This window comes from Prionailurus viverrinus, chromosome C2 (assembly GCF_022837055.1).
Source record: "Prionailurus viverrinus isolate Anna chromosome C2, UM_Priviv_1.0, whole genome shotgun sequence".
Lineage (NCBI taxonomy): Eukaryota > Metazoa > Chordata > Mammalia > Carnivora > Felidae > Prionailurus > Prionailurus viverrinus.
The window spans coordinates 94,570,792-94,587,350 of NC_062569.1; the positions used below are offsets into that span (position 1 = coordinate 94,570,792).

The 16,559-nt window shown below is 38.6% G+C and overlaps 1 protein-coding gene across 10 annotated transcripts in view; it reads left to right on the forward strand.

Moving 5' to 3' along the window:
- The window catches only part of IGSF11 (immunoglobulin superfamily member 11), a 263,579-nt gene that overhangs the window by 235,282 nt on the left and 11,738 nt on the right, over nucleotides 1–16,559 (forward strand). For 9 of the 10 annotated variants that reach the window (XM_047874143.1, XM_047874140.1, XM_047874148.1 and 6 more), the window contains 3 exons: nucleotides 2,154–2,317; nucleotides 3,727–3,934; nucleotides 6,628–6,783. In XM_047874143.1, coding sequence (XP_047730099.1) covers nucleotides 2,154–2,317; nucleotides 3,727–3,934; nucleotides 6,628–6,783 — 528 coding nt within the window. The remainder of the gene's footprint in view (nucleotides 1–2,153; nucleotides 2,318–3,726; nucleotides 3,935–6,627; nucleotides 6,784–16,559) is intronic. The other variant, XM_047874145.1, reaches the window with a different exon arrangement.

The window sequence follows — 16,559 nt, forward strand, 5'->3', positions numbered from 1 at the left end:
TTTAAGAAACTGAAACTATTTTCCCAAGTGACTGTTCTATGTTACATTCCCACCAGCAATGAATGAGGATTGTAGTTTCTCTACATTCTTGTAAGCTCTTGGTTTTGTCTTGATGATAGCCATTCCAGTGGTTTTAATATGCAGTTTCCTAATGAGTAATAATGTTGAGCATCTTTCCATGTGCTTATTACTTTTTGAAATAAATGTTTATTAAAGTATTTTATGCATTTTAATATTAGGTTGTTTGTCTTTTCATTATTGAGTTGTAATAGTTCCATATATATTATATATTGGAGTCCTTTATCAGATATGTGAATTACAGATATTTTTTTCCCAGTCTGTACCTTGGCTTTTTATTTTCCTAATTAAATGTTTTGAAGTACAATAGTTTTTAAAATTTTAACAAAATCCAACTTTTTAATTGTTTTATGATTTTTGGTACTCGTGACATATCTAAGACCTCTTTGACTAACCCACAGTCACAAAGATTTTCTTCTATGTTTATTTATAGAAGTTTTATAGTTTTAGCTGTTATGTTTAGGTCCGTGATACACTTTGAGCTGATTTTTGTGTATCCTGTGAGGTAAGGGTCTGAGTTAATTTTTTGCATATTAATGTCTAATTGTTCCAACACCGTTTATTGAAAAGACTATTTCCCCCCATTTAATTGTCTTATACCTTTGTTGAAAGCATTTTACTATAAATATAAACAGAAGACCATGGGGGAGGGGAAGGAAAAAAAAAGGGAGGGAGCCAAACCATAAGAGATTCTTAAAAACTGAGAATAAACTGAGGGTTGATAGGGGGTGGGAGGGAAGGGAGATGGGTGATGGGCATGGAGGAGGGCACCTGTTGGGATGAGCACTGAGTGTTGTATGGAAACCAATTTGACAATAAATTTCATATTAAAAAATATATGTATAAATGTTTATTTCAGAACTCTAAATCCTGTGCCATTTATTTGGTGTTCTGTCCTTATGCTAGTACCACAGTGTCTTGATTACTATAACTCTATAGCAAGTTTTGAAATCAGATAGTGTGAATTCTGCACATTTGTTCTTATTTTTCAATATTATTTTGGCTATTCTCGTTTTTTGCCTTTCCATGTCTGCTAGAATTAGTTTTTCAGTAGCTACAAAAAGCCTACAGGGATTTGAATTGGGATTGCTCTGAATCTATAGGTCAGTTTAGGGAGAATGGAATCTTCTAATCCATGAACATTGCATATCTGTCCATTTTTGTGCTTATTTGATTTCCTTCATTAGCGTCTTACAGTTATTAGTGTTTATTTAAAAAAAATTTTAACGTTTATTTATTTTTGAGACAGGGAGAGACAGAGCATGAACGGGGGAGGGTCAGAGAGAGGGAGACACAGAATCTGAAACAGGCTCCAGGCTCTAGCTGTCAGCACAGACCCTATGCGGGGCTCGAACTCATGGACCATGAGATCATGACCTGAGTGGAGGTTGGCCACTCAACCGACTGAGCCACCCAGGCGCCCCCAGTTATTAGTGTTTAGATCTTGCACATATTTTGTTAGATTAATATGTAAGCATTTAATTTTAAGTGTGCTATTATTGATGCCTTTAAAAAAATCATTTTATTTCTCATCCGTCCTCACTGTTTCAAGTTTTTTTTTTTTTTAATGTTTGTTTATTATTGAGAGACAGAGATAGAGCATGAGCATGGGAAGGGCAGGGAGAGAGGGAGACACAGAATCCAAAGCAGGCTCCAGGCTCTGAGCTGTCAGCACAGAGCCCAACATGGGGCTCAAACTCACAAACCTTGAGATCATGACCTGAGCCAAAGTCGGCGGCTTAACCAACTGAGCCACGCAGGCTCCCTGTCCATTGCAAGTTTTGTTCAAACCCTATCAGTTAACTTCTCCCATGTATTTGAATCTAGCCAAATATCTGATATTGTCTTACAAAATAAAGTAAGTACCTGCTAATGTTTTTCATTTGTGGTTTCTAAGAGATAAAGGTAACTGTTTTTATTATTTCAAGTCAATGACTGGTTAGAAGTTGTTTAGTAAGATTATTATGTCCGTCTGTTTACATTACTGGTAATGTAAAACACACAAGCATTTTCTGAAGAGGTTTGGTCTGTCAGGAAAGGGTGAGCACATAACCTTCCTGTTCTCTGCTTTGCAGGTGTTGCAGCTTCCCTGGAAGTCTCTGAGAGCCCTGGGAGTATCCAAGTGGCCCGGGGCCAGACGGCAGTCCTGCCCTGTACTTTTACTACCAGCGCTGCCCTCATTAACCTCAATGTCATTTGGATGGTCATTCCTCTCTCCAATGCTAATCAACCTGAGCAGGTAGTTCTTTTCCACTTCATGCTGCCTCTCAAATATTAATTTTTTCAGAAGAGGTGGGTAGGAAAGCATCCTGAGTATATATTTGATTTCTAGGTAGGATAAGATGGCACATTCCGTGTGCCTATGCTGTTTTAAATCCTACTCCTGTGTTATTAGTCAACCATCAGAAGAGATTATCCTCTTTTTAAGAGACTTTCTTGTTTTAACATATGTCAGGGGAATCCTTCTGAAAATTTTACGTAGGAACCTGGAATTTTACCAAAAGGTGTTGCTGATAGGAAAAAGCAAGATAGAAAAAGTAACATATGCTTTGACAGGAAGGGACTGTCAGTAACACAGATGGATGAGAGTATGTTTTAGAGACAGTGATAATATTAAGGAAGTAACATTAGATAGTAGTACTTGGTTTATTTGTCTAATTTCACAAGTGTTTTTAAAATAAACACCGCCAGGCATACTAGCCAGCTTCAAAGAGTCTCAAATAAATTAAGGTACACAAAAATAGAAGCTACTACCTAGTAAACTGTCAATTATAGGTAAAAGACCCATAATTGGTATTAACTGTTGTAGAAAATAATGCTCAGAAAATTAATGAATTGTAACCACAGTTACGCATTTATTCCCAAAGATAATTTATTACTGTTACGAAGCTTTTCTGCTTCAGTGAGCTTATTACTACCTAAAAATACTCAATAAGCTAAATTTTCTGATATGAATTCAAATATGTATATTTAGAAGCTTCTTTCATTTCTTTAGACCATGGAATTTTTATAATTAATTAGACTGAGCCTCTGAGATCATTTTGTTCAACCTTATCATTTTAGGAGGCAAAGAAAGACTTGAGTGTAGTTGCCCAAATATTTACAGATAGAACTGAAATAGAAGCAAGTTTCTCATTCTCAGCCCACAAGGCTTTTGGCAGCAGCGTTCTGAGTCCTCTCCCCTGAATAGTTAATTTTGATAATAGAAACGGACATAAGAATAGCAATCAGGGATCTGCAATGCTTCTTCTCTCTCATGACTAGTTATGTTCAGGTTGTAGCCATGATCTGTCATCTTGTGACCTGGTAAGCATGAGAATGGCAGTGCTAATTGTTTAAACTTTTTATTTTGGAATTATTTGAATAAAAATATTTATGGGCTGATAGTAAGATTGCACTAAAGACATTTTCTATATTCTGATGAGTTAGACAAGGAAACAGTGTTATTTTAATTTGGTATCTGAGAATTTAGAATCCCCATATACGCCTGTGCACTGATGCTGTAGTAAAGGGTTGGGAACAAGTTTAAGATAAGAAAGTTTTTCAATGTTTGATGCAGTCTACGATCTACCAGATAGTTACTGCTATGTGTTATGTGTCTAGAAGGGAATGTAGTGGCCAGTTTATTTATTTTACTTTCTTTTCCAGGTCATTCTGTACCAGGGTGGACAGATGTTCGATGGTGCCCCCCGGTTCCATGGTAGGGTAGGATTTACAGGCACTATGCCGGCCACCAACGTCTCTATCTTCATTAATAACACTCAGCTGTCAGATACAGGCACCTACCAGTGTTTGGTCAACAACCTTCCAGATAGAGGGGGCAGAAACATTGGGGTCACCGGTCTCACAGTTTTAGGTGAGTGGCAGGATGTTGCAGGCATCTTGGCTTTCCTTATGCTGTGACTGTACTCGAGCATACTTACTTTTGACCATCCTTCTACACTTTCAGTCTGCTGGCATCCTTTTCTTGATTCCTCTCCTATCTGCCCTGCCTGGACTCTGCGTCTCTGTGCTTTTTACGCATAGTCTTCCCATCCCTTTTGCCACTTCTGGTGGCTCCTTAAAGCTTCTTAAATGATTTGTCCTGAAAGTGGAGAAAGGTGGTAAAAAACACAATCACAAGTGGCCTCCCACTTTTATTCAGTGTTGACAGGATAGGACTTATCATTGAGAGCAAGTTAAGTCAAGAATCACTTATTTTCTGTACAAAGCAGAAGTTTCAGCACACGTGAGAAAAAATGACTGCTTCATGTCCACATAGACTGAGGAGACTCACCGCAGTTCTTGGCTTACCCCTCATGTCCTGGCATAATTTCAGTAAAACATCCTTTTGTCCTCAAAAGCATCCTTTTTGAATGATAAATCATATGATCAATTTGGTCTCAATACTGTATTAAGAGACTGTATAGTTTTAGGGCCTTTTTAAAGGTGGCATAGACAATGTCTTGTCTCACACAGGCACTTTTTCTATTATACAGTATACTTAGAATACGTCATACTAAATTAAGTCCATTCTAAACACGTTTTGTTTCTCACTTCTGCTGCCTCTAAAATAAAACACTGCCTCCTAAATGCAGTTAAGCTCAGTTCACTGGGGGAGACCTAGGAGGTAGTTAGAGAAGGCTGATACTCTTGATTGTCCTTCATCCTGTTTTTGGCTCAGAATCTCCTCCCTTATTCCTTGGCAAATTCTTACCCTTTCTTTTCCCTTCCGTTGTTGAGGTACTTGAGGATACCATTTTCCTTCTTTGGGTGAGACTATGCGATAGCCATGGTGCCTTGTTTTCCTAGTCTTCAAACAAAGTAAGAAGACTAAGGACCAGATTGGAGATTTCTATCTTAGAAACACTGCAGTATATTCAGAATTGTGTAATTTTTAATTATGCAGAGGTTTTTACTAAATACAGAGATTTAAAAATACTCAAGTACTGAATATAGAGCACTAATGGAGTTTCAGTGTTTTTCTGATGTTTATACCTGCAAATTAGGTGACTGTCTTCCCACATTATCTAAGTTAATTTTTTCAATTTTTAAAAGAAGAAAAAAATCCTTTAATTTTTTTTATAGTTGATGCTACCTTCAAAGAATTATCTTGGGCTTCCTTTATAGCATCATGGTGGCAGTGTCAAAGGCAGTAATTGAGGGGACTGGTTTACCCCATCACAGCAAGTAGGATTCTCTGAGATTTTTTACTTTTCCTACCTCATACCCTTTTATGGTTCTCTCTCCCCCACCCCTTCCTTTCCTGGTTTCTCTGTCTACTGCACTTACCTTTTATGCATTTGTTCATTCTTTTTTGAAAGGTTGAATGTATTTCTCGAAAAGTCGTTAGCATTACAAGTATACCATCATTGGATTCAGACTTTACTTCCTCCATCCCCCAACATGAGACTCCAAGCCTTGGGGTTAGCTGATATTTTCATTTGCTTGCGTTCTTGCTACAAAGCACCGCCTTCTTCCGTTAGTGTTCTTCTTTCATAATTTTTAAATTTTGTGTCTTTTATGTGCTTATTTGTCTTAATGATTATAAAATGTCCACTGCATTATGATCAAGTAGTAGACACACTTGACCTTGACTCTAACTTCCCCCACCATAAAGCAGAATTTAGCATAAAGTAGGTCTGTCAGGTTTTTGTTTGTAAAGTAACAAAGAATCTTGTCAGGGTCGTCTTACCCAGAGAGTTGCTGGCAGGGTCAGTGGTTGCTCTTCCTTGAAATATCTTTTCTAAAAGTGGCTTCTTTCAGTAATGAAAAAATTTAATTGTGGTAAAATACACATGACATAAAACTTACCATCTGAGCCAGTGTGTAAGTGTACAGACCTGTAGGGATAAGTACATTCACACTGCTGTGCGGCCACTCTCCTGAACCCTCTTTATCTTACGAAACTAAAACTCTGTGCTCATTAAACAACATTTCCTTCTCCTCCCAGCCATTGGTAACCACTTTCCTATTTTCTGTTTGTATGAATTTGACTACTCGAGGTGCCTCATATAAGTAGAATTATCTATTGTTTGTCTTTTTATGACTGGCTTATTTCACTTAGCATAATGTTCTCAAGGCTCATCCATGCTATAGCACGTGTCAGAATTCCCTTCCCTTTCAAGGCCGAATAATATTTCCTAGTATGTATGTACCACATTTTGTTTATCCATTCATCCATCCATAGATACTTGGCTGTTTCCGTCCTTCAGCTATAATGAATAATGCTGCTGTGAACATGGGTATGCTCAGTCATGTTTCTAAAGGCAGTGTGTGGGCAGGAAGGACCTTCAGCATTCTTCTTCAGAGGAAGGAATGCAAAACGAAGAGCATAAGATTCCTTCAAAGTATAATGAAAGGATGCAGCCCCTTTTCCATGTTTGCCCCCTGCCAGCTGAAGTTGTGGGTCCTGACTAGTCACTGGCATCACTCACGAGGTAGTCTTCTGGTTATGTGTTCTATAAACATTGTTATCTGAGGTTCCAGTGCACTGAATGTTGATGTCTCCTCCATCATCAGGTGGCTCATAGTAAATACGTACTCTATTCCTTACTCTTCCTGTTGTAGTTCCCCCTTCTGCCCCACACTGCCAAATCCAAGGATCCCAGGATATCGGCAGCGATGTCATCCTGCTCTGTAGCTCAGAGGAAGGCATCCCTCGGCCAACTTACCTTTGGGAGAAGTTAGACAATACCCTCAAACTACCTCCAACAGCCACTCAGGGTATGTACGGTGTTGCTTTACCCATTTCGTTAGTTACCATGCAAAATTCCAATTCTAAGACTCAATGAAATAATTAACTTTAATAGAGTTTGAAAAATAACACGCTGTATCTTTAACTGCTGAAAAAGCTATCTGGATCACTTTGCGTTTTCAACTTTAAAGAGAAGAAAACATATCCTTTCTCATATGCTGCCGTTATGTATCTCATCCAGTGGTTACTATCTATGGAAATTCTGTTCCATTACAATGAGGATTTAAAATCTCTACTTGGTAGCTTCTTTATAGTGTTAACTGTAAGATGATCCTTGAAGTTTATAACTGAGAATCCACTTCCTTCTTGAGGCACAACTGACTATTTTAGTATGAGAAACAGCAGCATGATCATGAGAGGGTCAATCATCCTGTTTTCAGCCTCAAGTCTAAGTAGAGGAAGAAGATGGGAAAGAGAACAGGAAAAGGCCTCAGATCATGGGAGAACCAGGAGTTGATCACACCAGACGGGTAAAGATGGAGGAAGCATGAGTCTCATCAATGATTTTCTACACGTAAATCCAGTTATTTAAATTTGATAACAAAGGAAACACTCTTGAAAATTTGAGGAGAACTTATAAAATGAGGGAAGATTACAGAGTTTTATCTAAAATCTTCTATTTCAAGAAAATAAAAGTTAGCAGCCTTGAATGTTGCATCATCTGTAACAGTATTTTTCTTGTATACTCAGGGCTTGTAGCCTGTATACTCTTGTAGCATTCTCAGGGCAAGTATACAAATCTTATGTTAAAAGAGTTGGCAGTTAATGAAGAGGCTCCAGACAACCTGAATTGTGCCTGAAATATGCCCCCATTGATAGTATATGGCTGTCATGGAGATGGAAAGTCCTAACTTGTATGGTAAAGTTAGGTATGGTAAAGCACCAGGCCTACCAGCTCTGTCAGAGCCTGTGAGAATCCTGACAGAACTATTCATGGACCTTCCTATCATCTTTTAACTTACCTAGCCAAAATCTATTATGTAAAAAAAACTTCTCAGTGACAGCACGTAATAACTTTTGGGTTACTCTGATAATGATTACTGCAATACCGTTGTTCCCTGTGGATTGCTGAATTGCTAAATGTTTCAGCCACACTGTGGGCTGAATAGCTTTTCTGGTGGACTAAAGTGTTAATCTCTCTATTTACATGTAAGAGACATGTTTAATCTAGCTCTTGTGTTGAAATCCTGAGAACCATATTTAAATTCCAGATTTCCTAGTAACTATTTCAGTGACAGTTTACCTCTCTGGGCTGGTGTTGCCTTTTTTTTTTTTTTTTTTTTTTTTTTTAATGGGGATTAAACAATGTTGTTTCCAAGATTCTTTGTATCAGCATGAAAGTTCTATGATTTATATTTAAAACATTTTGGTGAAATACTGGGTTGAGTTTGGAATTACAAATAAATGCTAAAAGTGGTTACTTGTATGTAAGTTGAGAAATACCTATAGAAAGAACCTTCCACACCTCTTTGTCTTTGAATAAGTGTGTATTAGTCAATTTTTTTGGTATCTTCTGTGTAATTTAAATATTTTTTAGTACTATATGAAAGTTATCTTGAATGTTATTGATGAAAATGTTTATCTTTTGTAATCCAAACTCAGGATTCATTATCAGAATTAGTTTGAATAACTTCATTTATCACAATAATGCTCACTAAGTGAGTCAGATTTTTTATTTAAATTTGCCTCTTGGGGGGGCGCCTGGGTGGCTCAGTCGGTTGAGCGTCTGACTTCGGCTCAGGTCATGATCTCACAGTCCATGAGTTCAAGCTCCGCGTCAGGCTCTGTGCTGACAGCTCAGAGCCTGGAGCCTGCTTCGGATTCTGTGCCTCCTTCTCTCTCTGCCCCAACCCACTCGCATTCTCTCTCTCTCTCAAAAATAAATAAACATTAAAAAAATTTTTTTTAGATTTGCCTCTTGGTACTGATATTAATAAAATAGATCTCAAAATAGCATATAATCCCCAAATAACTTAGATTTTTTTAAAGATACTTTTTTACATTTATTTATTTTTGAGAGAGAGTATGAGCAGGGGAGGGGCAGAGAGAAAAGGAGACAGAGGATCCGAAGTGGGCTCTGCACTGACAGTCTGATGTGGGACTCGAACTCATGAACTCTGAGATTGTGATCTGTGGCGAAGTTGGATGCTTAATCGACTGAGCTACCCAGCCACCAAATAACTTAGATTTTAAAAACACTTTATTAATATGTTTGCAGTTGCTTAATATAAACTCAAGATGTATTCTCTGTGAAAAGAATATTTGACACCAAGGGAGGGTACTCCAGAAGTCAGTTAGTGACAGGGTCATAATATTTGGGGATTAGAATTGTCCTTGTGTGTAGGGGCTAGTTTGAAGGAGCTCCTTCTGGTCACATCTTGGACAGTTTGAACATTAAAATAAATATATAACCTGTTGAATGAAATGAAATGTATTTAGGAAATATGAAGTACTTAGTTTGGTCTGTGCTTCTGAGGTCTGTACAAATGGCCCATGTTCCATTAAGTGTCTGGGTCTGGTCCCAGTTCACCAGCCCCTGCATTGGTGGTTCTCAACTGGGACATTTTCAGTTGACATTTTTTTGGTTGTCACAGCTGATAGGATGGTGCTACTGGTAGCTCATGGGTAGAGGCTAGGGATGCTGGTAAACATCCTATAATGCACAGGAATAGCCCCTGCAGTAAAGAACTATCTGGCCCCAAATGTCAGTGAGTCAGTTACATTAATATATTTCCTAATGTTAAATATCCTTGCATTTCTGGAATAAAGTCTATATGATTGTGATTTTTTTTAAAAAAACGTTTTTAACATTTATTTTTGAAAGAGAGAGACAGAGAGTGAGCAGGGGAGGGGGGTGGAGAGAGAGAGAGACAGACAGACAGACAGACAGACAGATAGACACAGAATCCGAAACAGGCTCCAGGCTCTGAGTTGTCAGCACAGAGCCTGATGCATGATGTGGGGCTCAAACCTATGAATCATGAGATCATGACCTGAGCTGAAGTTCGATGCTTAACTGACTGAGCCACCCAGGCGCCCCTGATTGTGATTATTTTAAATAAATTGCTCCATTTGGTATGCTAACATGTTAATAGAATTTTTGCATTTGTGATCATAAGTGAGAATTGTCTACGATTTTTTTTTTTCTGTTTTCCATTGCCCTCGTTCAATTTTAGTATCAGATTATATAAGGGTCTCATAAAATGAGTTAGGCAGTTTTCCCTCTTTTTCAATTCTCTGAAATAGTATGAATAAATTGGAGATTATTTGATGATTTTGTAGAATTTGCCTATAAAAGCTTTGCCCTGCTATCTTGTTGGTAGATTTTTGACTCCTGATTCAGTTTTTCTAATGGTGTAAGTTTTAGATTTTCTGTATCTTCTCTATTTTTCTAGGAAACATCTTTTTTTTGTCTGAGATTATACATATTAAATTAGTCATAATATCTCTATATGAAAATAGAGTACAGGTTCTGGAGTCAGAGGGTGTGGGTTGGAATCCTGGCTGCAGGGATGGCTGGTTATGTGACCTTGTGCCTTAGTTTTCTTACATGTAAAATGGGCAGAATAATAGTAATTGCCTCACAGGCGTGGAATAAAAATAAAATGAAAACATGTAAAACTTTTAGAACAGCATCTGGCATGAATATGCACTTAATAAATACTAGTGTTTATAATACCATTAGTTTTATTATTCTCTTGTGTATTTAAAAACTATTATATTCCCCCTGTCATTATTAATTGTTAATGGTTTTCATCTTTTATTTTTGGATCAATCTTGTTAAACCAAGCTTTTGGTTTTATCTGTTCTTCTGTATATTGATGATAATTTCTGTTCTTCATTTCTTCATTCAACAAATATATGTTGGGTACCTACTAGGTTCTAGACACTGTTCTAGGTGCTGGAGATATAGCAGAGAACAGAACAGAAATGCTTCTTCCCTTGATAGTATTTACTTTCTAGTGGGTGGAGATTGAATATAACAAATCAGTAAATTGCAGTTTATTACCAGGTGATATCTTCCATGGGGAAAACATAAATGAGGGTAAAATGGATTTGTTGGGGCATAAGGAGCTGTAGTGTTGAATAAAGTCCTTAGCGTAAGCTCACTGAGAGGATGATATTCTAAGAATGTAAAAGTGATGAAGGAACGAGCTATGTGAATATGGGTGCTGGAGAGCATTCCAGGCAGAGGGAACAGCCATCTGAAGCCCCTGAGGCTGGGGTGTGCCTGGTGTTTGGGATCAACAGCAAAGAGGCCAGCATGTTTGGAGTAGAGCAAACAAGGCAGAGAATGGTTAAGAGCTATGGTGCCCAGTTACAGGTGCTGGGGTGGAGACACAGGCACACCTCACACATATTGTGGTTGTAGTTGCAGACCACCACAATAAAGTCATTAGCACAGTAAAGCAAGTCAAGTGAATTTTTTGGTTTCCTAGTGCATGTAAAATTTATGTTTACACTGCAGTCTGTCAAGTGTGCAATAGCATTATGTCTTAAAAAAACAAAGTTATGTGCCTTAATTTTCTTAAAAATTTTGTTCAGTGTTTATTTACTTTTGAGAGAGAGTGTGAATAGGGGGAGAGGCAGAGAGAGGGAGACACAGAATCCGAAGCACAGGTCCAGGCTCCGAGCTGTCAACACAGAGCCTGACGTGGGGCTCGAGCTCACGGACTGTGAGATCATGACCTGAGGTGAAGTCAGACGCTCAACCGACTGAGCCACCCAGGCGCCCCTTACATGCCTTAATTTAAAAGTACTTTATCTCCCGAAGCCAAGAGCACACTGTATCCACTGTGTGTTAGCTAATTTGAGAATAAATTATATTTTAAAAATAAATAAGATAAAAGTACTTTATTTCTAAAACAGGCTAACCATCATCTGAGCTCTCAGTGAGTTACAGTCTTTTTGCTGGTAGAAGATATTGGCTCGATGTTGATGGCTGCTGACTGATGAAGGTTTACCAAGGGCAGCAGTAGCCTTATGAAATGTATTTCTTAAATAATAAGACTTGAAAGTCAAAATGATTACTTGATCCATGGGCAGCAGAATGGGTATTGTGTTAGCAGACACGAAAACAACATTAACCATGTTGTTCATCAGAGCTCTTGGGTGACCAGGCACGTTGTCAGCGAGCAGTGATATCTTGAATCTTTTTTTCTGAGCAGTAGGTCTCAACAGTGGGCTTAAAATATTCAGTAAACTGTGTTGTAAACAGATGTGCTGTCATCCAGGCATTGTTGTTTCATTTATAGAGCACAAGCAGGATAGATATAGCATAATTCCTAAGGGCCCTAGGATTCTCAGAATGGTAAATGAGCATCAGCTTCAGCTTAAAACCATCAGCCGCTTTGCCCCTAATAAGAGGGTCAACCTGTTCTTTGAAGCTTTGAAGCCAGGCATTGAGTTCTCTCTAGTTATGAAAGTCTTAGATAGCATCTTCTTCCATTGGAAGGCCATTTTGACCACACTGAAAATCTGTTGTTTAGTATAGCCACATTTATTAATTATCTTAGCTCGATCTTCCGGATAACTTGCTGTAGCTTCTACATCAGCATTGCTGCGTCATCTTGCACTTTTATGTTATGGAGACGGCTTCTTTCCTTAAACCTTATGAGCCAACCTCTGCCAGCTTCCAACTTTTCTTCGGCGGCTTCCTCACTTCCTCAGCCTTCACAGAACTGAAGAGAGTTAGGGCCTTGCTCTGGATCAGGCTTTGCTTAAGGGAATGTTGTGGCTGGTTTGATCTTCTGTCCAGACCACTCAGACATTCTCTGTATCAGCAGTAACACTGTTTTGCTTTCTTATGATTCATGTGTTCACTGGAGTAGCACTTTTAACTTCCCTTAGGAGTTTTCCCTTTCACTCACAGCTTGCCTAACTGTTTGGTGTAAGAGGCCTAACTTTTGACCTGTCTAGGCTTTCAACATGCCTCCCTTACCTAACGTAATCATTTCTAGCTTTTGATTCAGGGAGAGACATGTGACTCTTCCTTTCACTTGAACACTTAGAGGCCAACACTTGAAGGGCTACTAGTTAACCTGATTTCAGTATTGTGTCTCAGGGAATAGGGAGACCTGGGGTGAGGGAGTGAGAGGGGAGAATTGCCAGTCATTGGAGCAGTCGACACACACATACATTTATCCAGTAAGTTTGCTGTCTTATCTGGGTGCACTTCGTGGCACCACTAAATAATTACAATAACATCAAAGGTAACCATGACCAATGAAATAATAATGAAAAGGTTTGAAATGTCGTGAGAATTACCAAAATGTGACACAGAGACATAAAGTGAGCAGATACTCTTGAAGAATGGTTCTGATAGGCTTGTTCAACCCAAGGTTTCCACAGACCACCAATTCATAAAGGCAGTATCTGTGAAATACAACAAAACAAGTTATGGCTGTATATATAATATGAAACTTGATTCAAATGTTATATATCTTTACCAACATCTTATCTGTTTCAGTTATTTTATGAGAGAGATGTGTTTAAAAATCACAGAGTAGGGTTGTGGATTTCTCAATTTGTTCTTGCAATTATGCCAATGTTTTTTAACCTATCCTCAGCCTGTATCAATTAGGTACTTACAGAGGGTTTTCTATCTCACTGAGTTTCTATTTATAATATGAATTTAATTTTTTTTAAGTTTATTTATTTATTTTGAGAGAGTGTGTGAGCAGAGAGGGAGAGAGAGAGAGAATCTGAAGCAGGTTCTGTAACATCAGCACAGAGCCCGATGCAGGGCTTGAATTTACAGACTGTGAGATCATGACCTGAGCTGAAATCAGGAGTCAGATGCTTAATTGACTGGGCCATCCAGGTGCCCCAATATGCATTTTTGCCTTACTTTGGTTATTATTGAAATCCCTACAGTAGCTTTCTTTGATTAATTCTTGCTGGTATGTTTTTATTTTATGGTTCGTTTACTTTCAGGTTTCCATGTTTTATGTTTTAGGTGTATTATTTGTAAGTAGCATATGTCTAGATTTAATTCAGTTTTCAATCCGCAATCTGAGAGCTTTCTTCTTTGATTGATTGAATTCGTTTATATTAATTGTGATAATGGATATGGTTAGAATAATTTCTAATATTTTATGATTTTTATTGACCAAGCTTTTTCTTATACCCTTTCTCCATAACTTCTGATTATTTCAGTGTTGTGAGGTTTTTTCAGTTTTTTTTAATAAATCATGCATTTTTCCTTTATTGTTCCTAAGGAATCCTCTGTTGTCCTCATCCATTCATAATTTAATACAGTGAAAAGAGGTGATTAAGTCTTCTGTGTGCTGCTTGCTTGAGAACTCTGCAGAACTTAGTATGGAGGTCATAGATGGAGCAGGAGAGTGTCTTAAACATCACTGTAGTCCAACACTGTCATGTTACCAGGCACCCAGAGGATGCCAGGTTTGCCCAAAGTCCAAATAGAAAGCACTCCCATTCTTTTGCCATGTTTGAAGCCTCAGGAATCTTGATTCTCCTTGAATTGCCACTGCCGATTCCCTTCCCAGTGAGTGTTTCCATAATTATTTCATGGGGAGTAAAGTTTCTAACCACTTCAGTCGCTGAATAAATAGGTGCTTATTTCTTCTTTTTCATGCTGTTATTCTGACTTAAGGCAAAGCTTTCCTCTTTCTTTTTGCCCTCTGACATAAAGAAGCAAGTTCTGTGAAATGTTCAGTACATCCTCTTCTTTAAAAATTAAATACCAGCAATTGTCACAACTGTATTCATTTGTTTATACAGTTGTTCACCCGTTTTTAAAATATGTGTGTGTGTGTGTGTGTGTGTGTGTGTGTGCGCGCGTGTGCGCGTACACACACACTGTCACAACCCTTATTTGTGCAGCTACTTCAGGGGATACTTGGGAAAGTAGAGAAATAAAAACATAGAGATGTGTCTTTATTCTAGGGCTCACTGTCTAAGGGGAAGACAGATCTAGAGAGGTAATTGTAGTAGTGCATGTTGAATGCTATAGAAAAGTTTCCTGTTCACATTTATTCTCCCTGAAGAGTCTAGGAAGAACTTTATAGGGAAAGAGTTTTCCAAAAAGAAAAGGATCTTAAAGGCTCAGTAGAAGTTTTACCAGGTAAAAGGGGAAAATATTAATAGAGGGAGCCATGCATGTAAAATCTTGCAAGTGTAAAATTTTGATGCTCTTAAATGAGAAAAGCTGTGAAGCTGACATAAAGATTCATGAGGGTTTGGTGAGAGAGGAGGTTGGAAAGTTCAGCTCCAGATTGTGCAGGGTATTGTATAACATTCAAGGAGTTTGGATGTTGTTTTTGAGACTGTGGGTACTCCCAGGCATTTATAAAGCAAGAGAGGATATCCAGATCTGCATTTTATTTTATTTTTTAAAATGTTTATTTTATTGGAGCACCTAGGTGGCTCAGTCAGTTAAGCATCTGATTTCGGCTCAGGTCATGATCTCACAGTTTGTGGGTTCGAGACCCGCATCGGGCTCTGTGCTGAATGCTTGCTCAGAGCTTGGTGCCTGCTTCGGATTCTGTGTCTCCTCTCTCTGCCCCTCCTCCACTCATGCTCTGTCTCATTCTGTCTCTCAAAAATAAATAAATGTAAATTTAAAAAAATGTTGGTTTTATTTAGAGAGAGAAGGGGTGCGCACACCCACAAGCGGGGGAAAGGCCGAGAGAGGGAGAGAGAAAGAATCCCAAGCAGGTTCCATGCTCAGCACCAAACCTGATGCAGGGTGAGACAATGTGTGCCAAATCAAGAGTTGGACGCCCAACTGACTGAGCCACCCAGGCACCCACGACTAACACCCAGGCGCCCCAGATCTGCATTTTAGAAACAACTTCAGCAGTCAGAGTGTGAATTTCATAGCCTAGTTGTAGGTGGGAGACTTTGAGAATAGCTCCATCAAGAAATGAAGAGGGCGTCTGGGTGACTCCAGTCAGTTAAGCATCCAACTCTTGATTTCATCTCAGGTCATGATCTCATGGTTCTTGGGATTGAGCCCCATATGGGGCTCCATGCTGATAGCACAGAGCCTGCTTGAGATTCTCTTTCTCCTACTCTCTCTGTCTCTCCCCCCATCATCCCCCATTAAAAAAATACAGAGAGGGCCAGAACTAAGACCCTCATGATGGGGATGGAGCAGGAATGGAGGGAGAGTGGGGTTCAAGAAAGAAGACAAAAATCAGTAAGGCATGGGACTCGGGAGAAGAGTCAGAGTTTACTTAGATTTATGTCTTAGGCCCATTGAATGAATAACAACTGTATTAACTCAGAGAAGGAATACTTAAGGAGATTTGTTTAAGGAAGGTGCTGAGTGAGTTAATAATCCTCTGAGACCTGGGACTGAAATAATGTTAACAGGTAACATTATCAGTACCATTCTCCTTTGAGAATTAAAGTTTAACAGTCAACACAGAGACATTGGTTCAAAAGAATCCACTGATGTCCACTTAAAAACAAGAACACTCAGAGTCAACATTTCTGGGAACTTGGACAGAAGTGTGTAGGAGAGAAGCAGTCACGATCTAACTCATCTTGCTTGTAGCAGTTGCCACATTATAACTGTGTGTTCATGCCCCAGTCTGTTGCTAATGGTGAGTCATTCTTGCAAATAAATATTAGTAGGTTTATATACATAGTATATTTTATACAAATGCTGTGTGAGTGGTATTCTGGGAAACAACAAGTTTTAAAAGCAAAAGAAATCCTTAGCTTGGTAATTTTGATGTGTGATTCTATGCAATGTTATAATACTGGGGGTTTC